Below are 18,755 nucleotides of genomic sequence, written 5' to 3' on the forward strand. Positions count from 1 at the left end.
CCACCTTTGTCTGAGTCATCCTGGCTCACTTCATGTGCTCAAAAGTCTGTGATGTGCCAGTACGAGGCATTTTTTCAAGAGCCTCCTTTCTCTTTGGACTGGCTCCTTGGACAACCCTTTGCTCTGTTCATGGATGCTCTTCATTTTAACTTTATTTGCCTCTTAATCCAAAATCCTTTCCAGGAGTGGCTCGAGGCTATTAAATTGTCAATCTCTTAACTATTTGCCTGTATAACATCTAAGAAAGCTTTCTAGTGCTTCTTTAAGGTCTGATCCAGCATCTTTCTGGGGGTTAGGTAAAGCATTAACAGTTTTGGCTCTAAAACTCCTGCAGATGCAAAGGAACAAAGACCTGATGAGAACAGTAACCTTGTGCTGAGTTTTCTGTTTTCCTCACTGTATTTGTCCCCACCATAAGTTCTGGCTAATCTCTGTGTTTCTGTATTGAAAACTTTCTGACAGCACACAACAGAAATTTTGAGATGTTGCCCCCGGAGTAGGGGGAGGACTGGAAAGGCACACAATTCCTCTAGACCCTTTTATGGCCTAGTAGCTCAACTCTTTGGTCCTCTGCTTAGAAATTGTTGAGGCATTTATCCACATTGCCATTAGCTATTGTCTTCAGCATCAATAGCAACTGCTGCTATTGAGTGTTTGTCTTGTGACTGGCAGTGTAACAAGCACTTTACATATTTTAAATCCTTACAAGCACCCAGTGCTCTAAGTGCTATTAATAGTCTAAGAGTCTGAAGCACAGAGAAAAGTGACCTTGCCCAAGGTCAGCTCATTCGAAACTAAGTGGTAGAGCTGGAATTTAAATTCGTAAGTCTGAGTTCAAAGGAACCTTCCAATGTTCTGCTTACTAACTCGGTTTAAAAAAAAAAATTCTGAGGCCTGAGAGATAGCATGGAGGTAAGGCATTTGCCTTTCATGCAGAAGGTCGGTGGTTTGAACCCTGGCATCTCATAGGGTCCCCTGAGCTTGCCAGGAGCGATTTCTGAGCGTAGAGCCAGGAGTAACCCAGAGCGCTGCTGGGTATGACCCCCCCAAAAAGGAAAAAAAATCTGCGGATCCCCCCAACACACACACAGATATACACAGACACAGACACACACAGACACAGACACACACACACACACACACACACATACAGACATACACACACACACACACACACACACACACCTCTTTACTAGAGTCGATGGCCCTCTGCCCCCCTTAATGCCTGGTAAACAGCCACGCTGAGAACTGCAGCACTCATTGGTCTGTGAAGCAGTTTGTAGAACAAGTTCAGTTACTTGCCCCCTAACAAAAATGCTTTGTTCTCTAAAGGACCCTCGGAGTGATCTGTTAGCTTTTCTGGAGTGAAAAACACTGTAATAAAAGTACAGCCAGACAGGTTGGAGAGCCCAGGCTGGCTTTGTCGGTGGCTTCTCTGTTGGCTTTCTAAGGAAGATGATGAAGTGAGGTTCAGTGTGTTTCGTGGGGCTGGTTCACCTTCATACAGAGGGAATGTTTCAGACAGGGACTTAGTTCTAGACTTTGAGCCCAGGATAGTTTCTGTGCCTCAATGGACAGCTCAGACCTCCAGGTTCCAGGATTTTCTATCAAGATGTGCTTTGTGCTCAGTTCCCTTCTCAAGTGTGGAGGAAATGCAGAGCTCCCTAGAAGTCTACTTTGGGCTCAAGTGTGCACCTGGCATGTTTAACAGACTGACCTTTCTCCATAATTCAGGGCCTTTCAAATTAGGCCTTCTTTCTAGCCATGGCATGTGAAAACACGAGACTTTGTAGAAATTGCTTTAATTTGAAGCGACATTTAATATATATCACTTTCATCTACATGGTCTCTTTCTGCAGTAGAATAAGTAGGATCTTAGATTCAGATCCAGTTATATCATGTATACAAAGGAGCATATTGTCTTTTCTTTCGAGTGCAAGATAATATTTTTAGAGTGGGAAAAAAAACTTTCCTTAATTTTTCTTAGAAATTTCATAAAGCTCCCATCTTTAGTAGGAATGAAAGAAGATAGTCTGTATTCAGATGTCTCACCCTCTCCATGATAATTAGGTTAGGGGCCAGAGAGATAGCACAGCAGTGTTTGTCTTGCAAGCAGCCGATCCAGGACCTATGGTGTTGGTTCGAATCCCAGCGTCTCATATGGTCCCCCGTGCCTGCCAGGAGCTATTTCTGAGCAGACAGCCAGGAGTAACCCCTGAGCACTGCTGGGTGTGGCCCAAAAACAAAACAAACAAAAAAAGATAATTAGGTTAAGTGCTTGTCTCTTTCATTAGTACTGGTAAATCAATATAGCAGATTTTTAATTTTGAAGTTGAATTTTATTTGCCTCCTTTTGTTTGTTTGTTTGTTTGTTTTTTGGGTCACACCTGGCAGCGCTCAGGGGTTTCTCCTGGCTCTCTATGCTCAGAAATCGCTCCTGGCAAGCTCAGGGACCATATGGGATGCCGGGATTTGAACCACCAACCTGCACGCAAGGCAAATGCCTTACCTCCATGCTATCTCTCCAGCCCCTTATTTGCCTCTTAATTTAGAATTGATCATTACTTTTTTGCATTCATCTTTATTCTGTTCTTTAATTTTGAAGTTGCTTTGCATGATTAAAATGACAAATAAGTTGTTTAGAGCTCAACTAATAGGGCAGGTAGAGAGCTTGCTTTGCACACTGCCAACCCATGTTCTATCTCCAGCACTCCGTATAGTCACCAGAGCCTGCCAGAAGTAATCACTTGCATTGTGAAGTGTTATACTAACAACAACAAAAAAAGCTCAGCTATAAATAGCTTTCTACCAGGCCGCTTTACTAAAACTTTTTTTAATCACTAATTTGGTGTGATATTGATAAAGGACTTGATTCTGAGCAGTAGATTCAAAGTTATTCCTTAGGAGTCAAAATGAGTTCAGCTTTACTAAAATTTCCGTGGTTGTATCTCATGGAGTCATTGGCTTTTTTTTTTTGGGGGGGGGGCACACCCGGCAATGCTCAGGGGTTACTCCTGGCTGTCTGCTCAGAAATAGCTCCTGGCAGGCATGGGGGACCATGTGGGACACCGGGATTCGAACCAACCACCTTTGGTCCTGGATTGGCTGCTTGCAAGGCAAACGCAGCTGTGCTATCTCTCCGGGACCAACAGTTATTTTCTTGTGTATCTTCTAATGACAGCTATCCAAATATATTATCAGCAAGAGGAAAGAGCTTCATAAAAAATGAATAACTTAAAGTACTTTTTATTTCCAGTGTCATAAAAGAGACTGATATTCTCTTTCGCTCTGATCACAGAGTCAAATATAGGATTTATTTATTATTTGGTAATTTAATGTTTATATTGTTGACCCCAAAAAGTTAATTCATTCCTTGGTGACTTATAGAATAGTCCTAAAAGAAAATGAGAGACTAGATCATTCAGACCTTTGATAACAATCAAAACTTTTCTTTTCAGTATCCCCATCTTTTTCCCAGTCATGCACTGTATCTCTCTCCAATCCACTAAACAGGTTAACCATTTACTTTGAAGACTATTGTCTATCACAATAGAACATCCAATCCACTCCTTTTAAAAACTGACAAACAGCTAACTGTATAAGTGATCATACTTTTTTCAGGCTTGCTCTTCAAGCCCATCTTCTCCCTTGAGCACATAGCTCATTTGCTGCTTCTGTTCCACCCTGGGGAAACCTGAGACTTTTCTTGAACACACACCTTTCCCTTTGTCCCTCTTTACATATTTTAAATGCAAATCTCATTAAAAAGTCTTCATAAAGGGGCCACAGAGGTAGCACAGCAGTAGGGCATTTGCTTTGCACGCAGTCCATCCAGGGCGGATCGTGATTCAAATCTCTGCATCCCATATGATTCCTGTTGCTTGCCAGGAGCGATTTCTGAGCTTAGAGCCAGGAGTAACCCCTGAGTGCTCTGGGTGTGGCCCACAAACCAAAAAACATAGGAAAGAGAGAATGAGACTATTGTAGCCCATTTCTGTTTGAGAGTGTACTAATTTTTTAATTTTATTGCTTTTAATTGCCAGAATGTTTTTACTACATGTCTAATCTATTAATAGAATAGATAATAGATAATATTAATAGATCATTTTAATCGGAGTGTAGTTATAAAATGGTCACACAAACATTGGGACAATCCATTTAAATTTCTAAACATTTCCTTAAATATTTATCTAACATTTGAAATAACTAACTTGTATAATGATAATGTATGTGAGAAACTTTGCTGTACAGTTTGGCTTGTAAATCAGTTATGTTGATTAACTATATTAATTGTAATGATAGCATTGTCTTGGTTGTGCTAAAATTAAAACAGAATGTGAAGAAATAACTTGCTTCATTTGTTTTATCTCTACATAGAGAAAATCTCTCCTGGCTTTAGAAAAAGAAGAGGAAGAAGAGAGAAGTAAAACCATAGAGAGTTTGAAAACAGCACTAAGGACAAAACCAATGAGGTGATTTTTTTTTCTAAATAGCATGTACTACTTGTTTCTCTTCCTTTCTTCCTTTGTCCCTGATTATTTTCTGTTCTTCCTCCCTTTCTTCATTCCTTCTTCTCTTCTCTTTTCTAAAATAGCCAAATTTCCAAGGAATTTTTAAGTTAAAAGCATACAGTTGAATCCTGGGAGAACTACTTCATTCATTACATTGATTTTGTTTGTTTTATTTTGGGGGAGCCATACTTAACGATGCTCAGGGCTTTCTCCTAACTCTGCACTCAGGGGTCAATCTTTCTGGTTCTCAGAGGACCATATGAGATGCAGGGATGGAACCCAGGTCAGCCATATGCAAGACAAGTGCCTTAACCACTATGAACTATCTTACCAGCCCTTCATTTCTTTAATTTTCTTCAAATTTCTTCAATTTTTTGCTATTCAGGCAACAAACTAGAATGGAAAAAGAAAAAATTTTTTTAAGAAACTAATGTTGATGAAGAGGTAGAAAATTTGACACCCGCATTCATCTTCAAATTGTAATTATTTTGAAAACATTTGAAAAGTTCCTCAGATTGCTAAACAATGTTGTCATATGAACCAGTAATTCTATTAAATAAATGGCTAAGGGAAGTAAAAGCATGTCTTCAAAAAAGTAGAAACTAACCTAATTCTACATGTGATAAAAGACTTTTGTAAAATGTAAAAATCCATACAATGGATTATTACCCAGCCATAAAAATGGATGAAGTGCTGCTACATGGATGAGGCTTGAAAATATTTGTGCAGAGTTAAAAAAAAATAAAACAGATACAAAAGGCTACTCATTATATATCTTATATAGGTAAAATATCCAGAAAAAGCTAGTTAGGCCTGGCAACAGGAAGATTAGCAGGTCACCTAGGACTGGTGAGTAGTCTTTTGGAGTAATTAAGTTGTTTTGAAATGAGGCTGTGCATATATTTTGTTTGAATATATTTAAAGGCTACTGAATTTTTATTTTGTAAGTTTACATTTTATGACATGTGAGGTCTATCAATCCGACTGAAGGGAGGATGGTCCGACTCTCCTATGACAGTGACTCATTTCCTTCTGGAAACCAGCTTTCATTATGTGCCTCTTGCAATTTCATTTTCCATTAATATCATCAAAGTTTACTGAGTTGCTTTTGGTGCTTTACTACATACATGCAATAGGTAATATGAATGAGACTAGCTAATTTATTTACTCTAGATAAACCTGGGTCGTATGGTAGGTTGATTAAAATACATGGAAAAAATCAGTATTTTCCTTTATTTGAATATCAAATGCTATGTACAGGGGCCAGAAAAATAGTATAGTCAGTAAGGTGCTTTGCCTTGCACGTGACTGAACTGGGTTTAAGCCATATCACCACAGGTGTTCCCCTGAGCACAGCCAGATATGACCCCAAAATAAAAAATAATTAAAATGCTACTTAAAAAAATAAACTGATCAAAAATCTTGGTCAGTTCTATTATAAGTGTTTTAGCATATCTCAACTAAATTATTGTTATTTGAAGAAGATAAGTGAAAGAGATAAGAAACAGGAAGGGTGACGGGAGAGAAAAAGACAGAAATTTGAGATGATATATTGTAAATTTGGAAACTGCTGGAATAACCAAAAGTTATATTACCTGTTAACTTTTTAGAGGCTTCAAGAGCATTATGGATTATTCTCATTAACAGGCTTTACAGTAAACAAGTTCTTTGAATATTGGTAAGAGTAATATAGATTAATGAACTGTTTTATTTTTAATCTGACTTTTTAAAATTGAAATCCCATGTATCACATCCTGATAAACAAGATTTTTATAGAAAACCTTGGAGGTTAGGTAAGCATGAACTTGATGCACAATTAATTTAGGATTTAAGTATTCTCTTTTACTTTTATTGGTGTAGACCAAGTCAATGGTCTATAAAAAGGTGCATAGGACTGAATGTTTTTGTTCACACAGGATCAGGATAAGCTGATGACCAACCTAAGATGGAATATTTATTTGAAAGTCTCCTTGCTTCTAGTTTTCTACAATTATATGTCAATTAACTCTTTGTATCCATTGAGATGTATCTTCCTCAAATAGAGATTTTTTTTAAATACCTTTATTTATATCTAACCATTGGAAGAGACTAGAAATGAATGAATTAGTGAATATCTTTCCAAATATGAAGCCCTAGCTTCAACTATAACTCAAAAGAAAGATAGACTCCATATAAACTTTTTGATGTTCTAGAACCGACACATTTCTTTCTTTCTACTCTTCTCCCCAACACTTTTACATTAAGACCAATTAAATTTTTCAAATACAAATGGAAAATTAGTCCCACTTTCATCTAATCTATTTTCCCCTTACACTTGTGGCAGGTTTGTGACCAGATTCATCGACCTGGATGGCCTGACTTGTATTCTCAACTTTCTGAAGACCATGGACTATGAGATCTCCGAGTCTCGTATACATACCTCGCTCATTGGCTGCATAAAAGCACTAATGAATAACTCTCAAGGCCGGGCCCATGTTCTGGCTCATTCTGAGAGTATTAATGTCATTGCTCAGAGTTTGAGCACAGAGAACATTAAAACAAAAGTGGCTGTGCTGGAAATCTTGGGCGCCGTGTGCCTGGTTCCTGGGGGCCACAAGAAGGTTCTGCAAGCCATGCTCCATTACCAGAAGTATGCTAGTGAAAGAACCCGCTTTCAGGTGAGTGCTCCTCCTGCCATACAGGAACTTTATTTGCTTAGAAAGAGGTACAGAACCCTAGATTTCTCCTTGCTGGTAATGACTCATGCTACAACTTCAAGCATTCCTTCTTATTTAGGTCTTGATATCATAGTATAAAAGTAAACATTTGTAGCTGATCGACTTCCCATTGGAGATTTACTAAATTTGAAATGTGGCCCTACTTGATATATATTATAAAGCACACATATATGGTCCATTCAGACCATCTGAGTTTATTATTAAGTTAGGCACAATCATAGGTCTGACTCTCTAGGTTTGTGTGTTTGTATGACCAAAACATTGTGCATTGATTCAAACAACGATTTATTGTGACTCATCATTTATATTAGTTAAAAATTTGAAAGTGGATGAACTTAAAATCTTCTTGTCAAAAATGCAAATGAGGGCCCGGAGAGATAGCACAGCGGCGTTTGCCTTGCAAGCAGCCAATCCAGGACCAAAGGTGGTTGGTTCGAATCCCGGTGTCCCATATGGTCTCCCGTGCCTGCCAGGAGCTGTTTCTGAGCAGACAGCCAGGAGGAACCCCTGAGCATCGCTGGGTGTGGCCCAAAAACCAAAAAAAAAAAAAAAATGCAAATGAATACTTATTAAAATTAGATAAGTGAAATAGTTTTGCTACTTTGATAGTAAGACAAAGGACTAAGAAAAAAAGGTCAATTATTGACTGAGCCTAGAGAACTGTGTGTAGCACATGTTTTAAAACCCAAAGTGGGAATTCCCTAAAAATATTAGTTCTTGTGTTAGGACCTAATAAACAATGAAATGATATCACCATATTGATACAACAATGGAAAAAGCCAGCAGAGCTAGAATTTCAAAAGGCACGGTGTTTTCTACTGTGTACACATGTATTTGTGAACGTATATGATGTAAGAATTTTCCAAGTAGATGTATAGATTTGTCTTATGGAAGAAAGAGCTTATTGGATCCATATAACTCTGATGAGCGATAAGATCTTTAAAATTCCGAGAATAAATATACAGAGTATAACATTAGTAATGATCAGTCCTTTGTTCTTTTATGTGTCTCCTTGACAGACATTAATCAATGATTTAGACAAAAGCACAGGACGCTATCGCGACGAAGTGAGTCTCAAGACTGCTATCATGTCCTTCATCAATGCGGTGCTGAGCCAAGGCGCAGGAGTGGTAAGAATTTTCAGTGTCACAACTTCAAACGTTAATCAGGGATATTTCTTTTCAAGTATGACACACATCAAGCCAAAGTAAAATATGCATCTTATCATCCTTTTGCTTTCAGGAAAGTTTGGACTTCAGACTTCATCTTCGCTATGAGTTTCTGATGTTAGGAATTCAACCTGTAATTGACAAATTAAGAGAACATGAAAATTCAACTTTAGATAGGTAAGTCAGTTTCTGCTTTCCCCACCTGTGTAGTCGCACCTCCCCATGACCTCTTCTTTGGCCTGGATTTTTGCTTCGGTGTTACCTCAGTTCATCTTCTAGAGTAAGATTTTGCTTGACTTTTAGAGTAAGACTGCATAATCTACTTATGGAGAAAGGAAGCTGTACATTGTGTTTGGTTTGTGAGAACTTGAGCTCTTGAGCATTCGTCTGTAGTCCTGCCTCATACTTGTTCATGAATTCTGGCCAATTGTTCCCAACCTTCATGTTTTATACCTATAGGAAATAGCCATGGTGATGATAGAGGCAACTTTAGACTATTAAGAAAACTGACCATGAAATAGAGAATGATTAGGTCGTTGTAAATGTTCATTTTCACGTGAAATTCCTGTTCATTTGTTCTTGTCTGTAGTCATTGTGTTATTTCTAACATCTGACATTAACCCTCAAAAAATAGGATTCCACTGTTCCTTCTAGAACTCATCTTCCTTACCTCTTCTCTAGCCTGCTCTTGATGGTCCAGGAACATGTTAGAGTGTTCAGACCTCAGGCAGGGCCTTTGCACAAAATGGTTTCTTAGCATTAAAAGACTTTGAGATAACAGAATTATTTGTTCCCTGCAGAAAGAAAATTTTAGCCATTCTGCACACTTTCCTCATCCCATCTCTTCATCCTCTAGTTTCTTTTCCATAGTGTGTTGTTTTTGTAGAACCTGGCGTTTTCTGCAGTTGGCCAGTGACTTGGGGGCTTTTTACACTTGGCGACTATACAGAAGGTGGTTGAAATTCATAGCTTTATTGTTGAGACATTTGTTAAGTATTTACCAATTCACCAACTATAAACTAAAACTAGGATACCTAAACCCATAAACTGGTCTTTTATGGTAATTTTCAGTCTTTGTTTTTTTTCCTGAGAATGTAATTAAGTGAAGGCATTCAAATTGTGTTAGTTCTTTAGAGAAAAATCTTTGAAAACTTAGAAAACCCCTTAGAATTGAAGTATTGATTTCTTCCTCTTTATTGTCTTTCAGGCATTTAGATTTTTTTGAAATGCTTCGCAATGAAGACGAACTAGAATTTGCCAAAAGATTTGAACTGGTACGTATGTGTACAATGTTTCTGACTTGACTCTTCAGTTCATGAAATTTGCCCATTCCAATGTGTGTTTCAGAGTTGACACCATGAGAAGCAAAAATCAATTCTGTGCTGCTGCCTATGTGACAAGATTAGCCTTTGCTTGCCTCTAATTTGCTTTCCTTGCATTGCATGAATTGAGAAATAGGCTTTTGACCTAATGTCTTTTTCATGTGAAATAGGTCCACATAGACACAAAAAGTGCCACCCAAATGTTTGAGCTGACCAGGAAGCGGCTGACGCATAGTGAAGCATATCCACACTTCATGTCCATCCTGCACCACTGCCTCCAAATGCCTTGTGAGTGTCCCATTCACTTCCCTGGTTTTTAATGTTTAGACAATATCCAGAAGGCTCCACCTAATGAAATTAATGCTAATGAAATTAGGTGAACACCAGGGAGTCCAGATTTGGTTTCTGTGACAGCCTAATATATCTTTACAGTTTTCAGGGTGTTGAAAAATTAATTTTAAATTATTTTTATATAAAAAATAAAGATATGGGGTGGGAATGATAGCACAAGTGGGTTGGGCTTCTGCCTTGCATGCTGCCAACTTGTGTTCTATCCCTGGCATCTTGCATGGTTCCCCGAGCCTGCCAGAAGTGATTTCTGAGCAAAGAGGCTGGAGTAACCCCTGAGCTGGTATGGCCCAGAAACCTAAAATAAATAAATAAATTTATATATTTTAATATATTACTATATAAACACATAATTATGTAAATAAAAAAGTTTCATATATTTTAATAATCTAAAATATATTTTATATATTTATTTTAATATATTTTATTATACATAATATATTTTAATAGATACTTAATATATTTATATTAGATTTTAAATATATTTTAATATAATATATATTTATTTTTAATATATTTATATAAATATATATATATTAAAAAAGATAGGCCTTACAAGCACACTTAGAAAGAACTTGAAAGTACCTCTCAAGCAAATAAATGACCATCATATGTCAGAATTTCAGAAATTTTGGCACACATTGGTACAGATGTAAACATCTCTGGTTCAGTGGCTCTTGTGGGTAACCAATATTGAAAAGTATTTGTCCTGTTTTAGAAACTACTTGGAACTCCCCTCCTTTTTTTCTTTTTTAGACAAGAGAAGTGGTAACACTGTTCAGTACTGGCTACTACTAGATAGAATTATACAGCAAATCGTTATCCAGAATGACAAAGGACAGGATCCCGACTCCACACCTTTGGAAAATTTTAATATTAAGAATGTTGTACGAATGTAAGTTTCTAATCTTGCTGCCCATGAGGAAATAATGACAATGTAAGACTAATTTACCCTGCTTCAAAATAGCTTTAAAAAACTGAAATGTTTGGGTGGCCCAATGTAGGTTCCCATTTATTCATTTGTGATAAATTAAAGTTGTTTCCAAGTTTAAGTGGGTTTTAAACATGGTGAGAATTTTCTCTGCACTAGACTATTATTGTACTCAGGGAACATACCTTTAGCATTGGACCTTTTATATTTTTTGTAATGGGTATTCCTTTAACTATTATACAGGTTGGTTAATGAAAATGAAGTTAAGCAGTGGAAAGAACAAGCAGAAAAAATGAGAAAAGGTAAATGATGAAGTCCTGACTAGAGAAGAGGTCATTTTGTTAGTTATGGGCAACTCAGTTTTCAAAATTTACATTGGTTCCTTTCATCAATTTTAAAGCATCAGAGTTGTCTTCTCTGGCTTAGGACAGTGTGCATTGCTTTTCCCTGAACCGAGCTGCTTTGATTGCCATGTTGATTCCCAAATACTTTCTCCTTTTGCTTTAATTTGTATGTTGTTTTGAAAAGCTTCTAACAACTGCTGCGTAGTATTTTATTAATTCACATCTTCTTAACTCTTATTACAATCCTTCTCCCTCTTCATTAGTGATCTGTGAGGCATACTGACTTTTAATACAAGAAGGGATACTAGAAGTTACCCAAAATATTTGGGTGTTTGAACCATACCTAGCCTGATCAGAGGTCTCTCCTGGGTGTTCTGGGGACCCATGTGGTGCCAGTGATCAAACTTGAATCAACTGCATGAAAGGCAAGCACCTTACTTTGATTCTTGATACTTTGGACTATCTCTTTGACTACCCAGCATTTTGTTTATTTCTGTTTTGGAACTATACTTGATGATGTTCAGGGGTTACTCCTTGATCTTCATTCAAGAATTATTCCTGACAGTGCTCAGGGGTCCATATGGGATGCCAGGGGAAGAACCTGGGCCAGCCAAGACAAACACCCAATTCACTGTTCTATTGATCTGACCCCCAATTTAATCTAAGCTAAAATTTATTTTTTGTACAATTTAGACATCAGACATTTTTATTTATTGACACTAAATTTTCAATAGATTCTTCTTTTTTTTTTTTAATCAGGTGAGGCATTACACCAGTATTTTAAGTGAGAAACACTTCCACTTGATTTTAGCAGCCCTGTTCCCTACATAATTTTAATTGGGCACAGGGCTAAAAAGAGAACTCATTCACACAGACCATTTTAGATTGTTGTATTATGAAATAGGTTAACCGTGAGTATCTGAATATATTTTTAATATTAACACTGAGGATCAAGTAACAGAAGGATCTTTGTGCCTGGCACTGTGTCATTCACTCACAAAATGTCAACACTCGCCCCTTCCCTCCAACATATTATTAGCAAACTAAATGGGTCCTTTTGAGAAAGCAACCTGGCTTTTCCCCACAACTCTTCTTTCACTCTGCTGGCCAACTGACTTCCTCGTTCTTGTCCATATTCTTCAGTCAACACTGGTGAAATATAATAGCATTCAGCTTAATATTTAGTGTGCTAAAATGGAGTTCTAAGGAATGCCCACCCACTTCCTTTCCTCTCATCACATTTGTCCCTTTTCCATTGAGTAGAAAAGCATACTGATTGCATAAAATGATGGCAACTGTTGGCAAATTTAGGCAACTAAAGAGAAATGACAAAAGACTGATTTAAAATGAGAGTATAAAGTTGAGAGAAAGAGAAGAGCTATAAAATGGTGAATTATTTTCCAAATGCCTCAAATACGTAACGCATAATATCACAGATTTCATGCCAAATTATTTTGCTAAAATTTAAATTATGCTGTTACGTAAAATGATTTTTTTATTAAACTATAATAATGTTATGAAGGTGGGTTGGGGGACACATCCGGCATCAGGAGTTTACTCCCAGCTCTAGTGTTCAGAAATCACTTCTGGCAGACTCTGGAGTCCATAGGGGATACCCAGGATCAAACCCAGTTCAGCTGCATACAAGGCAAATGCTCTATACACTTGCTGTGCTATCACTCTGACCTCGATGCCATGAAAGTTTGTAAACCAATTTTTGGACTGAAGAAAGAGTGTGACTATTATGCAGTGAAATACGGATAGCAAAGTAAAAATTAAGAAGGCATATTTTGACTCATCAGAGGGTGGAGGCATTGAGGGAATAGGAAGTTCCATGAAACTGAAAAATTAAGACTATTCAGGGAGTTTCCTTTAGTGCAGCACACTAATAAGTGTTCATTAAAAGCCCAATAAGTATATTGTAAATGAAGGTCATGATTTGTGATGAGACTCCTCTAAGCTAGAGCTTCTCAACCCTGTCATTACAGTAGGATCAGAGATTTTTTGAAGGAGAATTTAAATTTAAAGAATCCAAAGTCTTGCCTCTGACCTTGATCCATGGAATGAGATCTGAAGTCCTAGAATAGTAAAGCTTGCAAATGGTTCAGAAGCATTGACCAGATTGATCAGTGATCTATAGTAGAATGGTCAAGTCTTACAGTTCTATTCCTCAAAGAAGAATGAAAACTAGAGAAGGAAAATGGGTTATAGTGAGGTTATTTCCCCAAAGTCAGAGAGGCTTCCTTAGAGTGTTAAGAGTAGAGTGGGTTGACGATTCTCTTAACTGGAAGGCTGGTAAAAATCCAAAAGTTTTAATCGCTTACACCCTTCTCTGCCAATTTCAACTTTGGAGGGCTCAGAAGAAAGTCAGAAAGAAAGAATAAAAAGTTAACCATGTTTATCAGATTCAAAAATAAAGACTGGGTTATGTCTCTAGTGGGTTATTGATATAAAATGAAGAGGGTTGTTGCCAAATATTTGAAATGGAAACCTACAACCTAAACTTCATTAGTTTTCTTTTCCAGTGCTCATCACCCCAGTCAGTGCTAGAGTCAACGGGCTTATTTGGCAAATTAAATAAGCATTATGCTAAATTGGCTGCCTTGTTTCATGCTAGCCAGGTGAAGGAAGTCAGTAAAACTATAGCTAAGAGCTAATATTTTTCCCCCATGTTTTGGTGACTCTCATGTTCAGCCAGGAATACTGCCCTTAGTATATTTAATGCTGATATAACATTTGCTTTCCCAAGTTCAATCATTGTTAGTCAGAAGCTTAAAATAATTTAGGTCCAAGAAGCCTTTTGTGGGGTGTGGGGGGTAGGTTAGAGGGAGAGATGAGGGGAAATAATTCCATTTGGGGACAAACACTAGGTCTGGCAGCCACATTTCCTTACAATGCAAAATTCTTCCATTCAGTCTTTCTACTTCTCAGACATGAGCCAAGAAATCTAAATTTAAAAAAAAAAAAGTCCTGTATTCATTTTAGATGTGTAAAAAGAGCCCCTTTTCATATTTACTTTTCCTGCTCTGGCTAAAGGCCCATTTCTTTGACAAGTTTTTGAATGTAATAGTCAGCAGGCATTTTTACCACAACCTGTTGTGCTCCAGTTTTAAACCAGTTACCGTAGGGCATCCTCCTTAGTCTTATGCAGAGTTAGGGGTTCGTCAGTTGTTCTTAAGAAAACTCCTCAGAACTAGCATGCCTTAGAGACTGCGAGTCCCTCCCTCTGATGGAAGACAGGAACCTCCTGTTCACCCACCTCACCACCACCCCCACCCCCACCCCCGAGTGGATTTTCATTCTAGAGAAAGTGCTTTAACATAGAAGAGTCCCGCTGTTTTCACACCCAATTGTCTTCTTGTGCAGAGCACAACGAGCTACAACAGAAATTGGAAAAGAAAGAGCGGGAATGCGATGCGAAGACCCAAGAGAAAGAGGAGATGATGCGAACCTTAAATAAAATGAAGGAGAAACTCGAGAAGGAGACCAGTGAGCACAAACAAGTCAAGCGGCAGGTGGTCGACCTCACCGCCCAGCTCCAGGAACTCAACAGGGTAAGGAACGAGAAACCTGGTTCTTACACGCAGCTGCCCAGGCTCCTTCCCATGGGCCCTTCCACCATCCTTCGGCAGACAACCATGTCTGGGCCAACAAAGAGTTGTGAGCAAAAAAGACGCCAAGCTGCCTCTTGACTTATCACCGGTGACAAGACCCACTTTCTCTGTGTAGCATGGTCGGAGGGAGGCTAGGCAGCAGAGGCATTGGGGGCTGTGCATGTTGAAACGCCTCCTCTAATAAAAATAAGAGAAGTCACATCCTTTTCTCGAAATGAACTGCTTTAGGGAGAACCCAACTATGGGATGGTTTGGAACTGAGACACGTGAGCCTTTGCAGCAGCCTCTGGAGTATGAATACACAGAGTGACTCAGCGGAGCCCTCCTTAGCCCTAACAAGTTCTTTGGCTCACTGCCCCCTTGAAACCAGTCTTCCTCCGAGAGTGACTTTCTTGGCCAGAGATGTAGTGAGTGGGTAGGGCATTTGCCTTGCATGTGGCCAACCCAACTCCCATAGCTGGCATCCCAAATGAGCCCCTGAGCCCTGTAGGAGTGATTCCTGAGTGCTAAGCCAGGAGCAATCACTGAGAAATAATAGTAGTGACAAAACAAAACAAATAACAAAAAAAACCACATCAGGGGCCCGAAGAGATAGCACAGTGGTGGTTGGTTCGAATCCCGGTGTCCCATATGGTCCCACGTGCCTGCCAGGAGCTATTTCTGAGCAGACAGCCAGGAGTAAACCCTGAGCACCGCCGGGTGTGACCCCCCCCAAAAAAAAAACACATCAGCAACAACAAAGACTGAATTTCTATATATTATGCATTTTAGGCAAAGCTTTCTACTCTCAAATTCATGTAGTGATGACTTTTTAGAATCTTCTCATTTCCTGTTTTCTCTTTTCAGAGGACAGTTGGTGCTTCAATCTCAGGTGGACACTCCCTGGGAGCCCCAGGAGGACCCTTTCCTTCATCTGTGTCGGGGTCTATCCTTTCACCTCCACCGCCTCCACCTCTTGCAGATGGAATGCCTCTTCCTCCCCCACCACCCCCACCAGGGGGGCCTCCTCCTCCCCCAGGACCTCCTCCCTTAGGAGGGCCACCCCCTGGCGCTCCACTGGGCCTGGCCCTCAAGAAGAAGAACATTCCTCAGCCCACAAACGCCCTGAAATCCTTCAACTGGTCTAAGTTGCCTGAGGTAAGCTGCTTGTTCCCAATTCTCTCTCATCAATGCATTAGCAACTCCTGGTCTATCACTGAGCCAGTAGAATGCTTCACTTTTAAGCATGGATTCAAAATTTCTTCATGATTTGAGTGATATAGTTTCTGAAATAAATGACATGTTAGCTGAAATAAACTAGTTTTTGGAGCATCTGGTAAAAGGAGAAATTTGTGGCAGCACCACTTGAAAAAAAAGTGTAAAATTTTTGTGTAAAACTATGTAAATCACAACATTTGGTAACTTGATATTTGCAGAACAAACTTGAAGGAACAGTTTGGACCGAAATTGATGACACAAAAGTGTTCAAAATTCTAGATCTTGAAGACTTGGAAAGAACTTTCTCTGCCTACCAAAGACAGCAGGTAACAGCATTTGCCCTCCCAGGGAAAAGGCAAAACATTAGAAACCAGATCCTTGTGCGTGATCCCTGGGTCACCTGCCATAGTCTCAATGTGACGAGCATCTCATTCCGAGGCTGGTTGACCGATCTCCTGTGCTTGAACAACAGCATGTTGTATTTGTGCATGTGTGTCCCAGGACTTATATGAGTGTATGTATGTATGCGGGAGTGTGTTCAGAAGTTGATGGTATACAAGCTTCCTTGTTAGGGAGCTTTCTACTTTGACAGTGTGCCCAAGACCCTGTCTTGGCAGACAGTCTTCTGTGTATTGCTAGCATCTGTGTTAGTCAAACTGGGTCACGAGATCATACAAGTAAAAGAATTACCTGATTTTGTTAACTCATTGTGTGTTTCCAAAGCCATATTAGTTTCTCAGACTTTTAGAAGTCACATCTGCTGATTTGGGTGTTGGTTGTTGTGTTGTTTTTGTTGTTGTTGTTTTTTCAGAAGTAGACTGCTTTTCTGAAAGACATTGACTGTTAGCAGTATGGACATTGGTACATGGAGTAACTAGTTCCAGGAGCCAAATTTTTAATATATAGCATGAACATTATAGGTTCAGAAATGGGGTTGAGAAAGTGGAGCAAGTATTAGAATGGCAGGAAATACAAATAATACCAAAGAAGCTTTCAAAATCTGAGCAAAGCTTTTGTGATAATAGCGAGAACATGCAATTTGGTAATTACTGTCTGTCTACACTGATACAGTCAAATGTCAGTTGTCCGTCCCACAATGAGCCCAGGGCATGTATAAGTAGCACCTCCACCTCTCAAGGGCATCTTCTGGACAGGCTCCAAAAGGTGCTAGCTCGGTTGCTCAGCGCAGGTCATTTCAGACGACAAGGAGAAGGTCTATAGGGCCAGAGACCTGAAATAAGAAACCAACTAGACATTTCTGAGTATGGGGAGATAAGTTCCTAAGGGTTCTTGAAGGTTCTTAAACGATGAATAAGAAGGAATGGGCAGAGAGCCGAGTGAGTCTTAAACAGGAACACACACATGATGATGATGGGCATGCACACAGGGACTTTCCCTGGGCTTGGCCAGGAGGACTTTAACTCCTACATGATTCACGTCCAGGGTGGAGCAGCCTCAGACAAGCAGCAGATTTCCTAGTCTGTCTTGGCTCACTCAGCCTGTTCCTCAAGAAAGTGTCAGAACAGACCTAAGTAAGCATGGAAAGAAAAGATGGTCTCAAGCTGGGAGAGAAGGATAAAGTGAGGGTTTGGAGCTGGAGAAATAGTGCGAGGGTTAAAGCACTTGTTGACGTGTTTGTGCTGACCCTGTTTTGATCCCCAGCACCACATACGGTAACTTGAGCACTGCCAGGAGTAATCCCTGAGCACAGCGCCAGACACTGAGCATTACGGGGTTGGCCCAACCACCCACCACCACCCTCAACCCTTCCACTTGGCTTTTATTTGCCAAGTGGCCTTTGATATATATGAAATTGGAATGAATGGTACCGTTGGCATTAAGATAAAATATTTAGAGTTAAGAAAGGGGAAACTTCTCAGCAGTGAATTTTATGTTGGATTAGGAAAGTACAAAAACATAGGTGGTTTGACAGCATGTCCCAGAATGGGAGCCTTTTACCATTGGCCCCCCCCCAAAAAAGTTGGAAGGCATATTTGTGCAACATTGTACGCACCAAATAAAGGAAAGCAAAGAAAAAGAAGCAAACACATTGTGCAGTAGAAAGCAAAGCTCTTATCTTTGAAAAAAAACAAGTGAAAGAATATTTCGAGTGCTCATACTCTAGGTACTCCAACCAAATTCTTTCATGATTGGCCACAATCTGTCTTCTCTCTCCCTCTCTCCATCTCCCCTCCACTATCTTTTCTCTCCCTTTAACATGAAGTCTTGTAACATTTTAACACATTCAAGTTCTCCGACTTACTGCTGGTCCTTTCTGGCTGCCCATGATTATGATTTGGAAGCCAAGAAGTCATCAAAAAGGAAGGGCTTAAAACAGCAGTTATTCCCAGTGATGCTGTTCAAGTCTGAACATGCTGGTTCCTTTTTTTTTTTCTTTTTAATGAAGGCAGGTGGTTGAAAGACCCAAGTTGACAAGATTCATAATTAACTGGCTTTCAGCAGAAGGTACAGAAGGATGCTGCCAAAGTTCTCTGGGACAAATATGAGGACATTTCTTTAGAGCTCTGAGAAACAGCGTCGCAGATAGCCTAGCAATTGGGTAACTGTCTCCTAGCAACCAGCTACTGTGGAAGGACTCAGG

General features: G+C 39.3%; 1 protein-coding gene across 1 annotated transcript in view; it reads left to right on the forward strand.

Annotated features, from left to right (window-relative positions):
• DAAM1 (dishevelled associated activator of morphogenesis 1) overlaps nt 1-18,755 on the forward strand; it is a 188,237-nt gene that overhangs the window by 129,884 nt on the left and 39,598 nt on the right. Inside the window, exons 6-16 of the mRNA XM_049770535.1 lie at nt 4,378-4,472; nt 6,835-7,168; nt 8,248-8,358; nt 8,471-8,574; nt 9,605-9,671; nt 9,890-10,007; nt 10,824-10,962; nt 11,242-11,300; nt 14,709-14,896; nt 15,803-16,093; nt 16,372-16,479. Coding sequence (XP_049626492.1) covers nt 4,378-4,472; nt 6,835-7,168; nt 8,248-8,358; nt 8,471-8,574; nt 9,605-9,671; nt 9,890-10,007; nt 10,824-10,962; nt 11,242-11,300; nt 14,709-14,896; nt 15,803-16,093; nt 16,372-16,479 — 1,614 coding nt within the window. The remainder of the gene's footprint in view (nt 1-4,377; nt 4,473-6,834; nt 7,169-8,247; nt 8,359-8,470; nt 8,575-9,604; nt 9,672-9,889; nt 10,008-10,823; nt 10,963-11,241; nt 11,301-14,708; nt 14,897-15,802; nt 16,094-16,371; nt 16,480-18,755) is intronic.

The sequence above is a fragment of the Suncus etruscus genome, chromosome 3 (assembly GCF_024139225.1).
Source record: "Suncus etruscus isolate mSunEtr1 chromosome 3, mSunEtr1.pri.cur, whole genome shotgun sequence".
In the NCBI taxonomy this organism is placed as follows: domain Eukaryota; kingdom Metazoa; phylum Chordata; class Mammalia; order Eulipotyphla; family Soricidae; genus Suncus; species Suncus etruscus.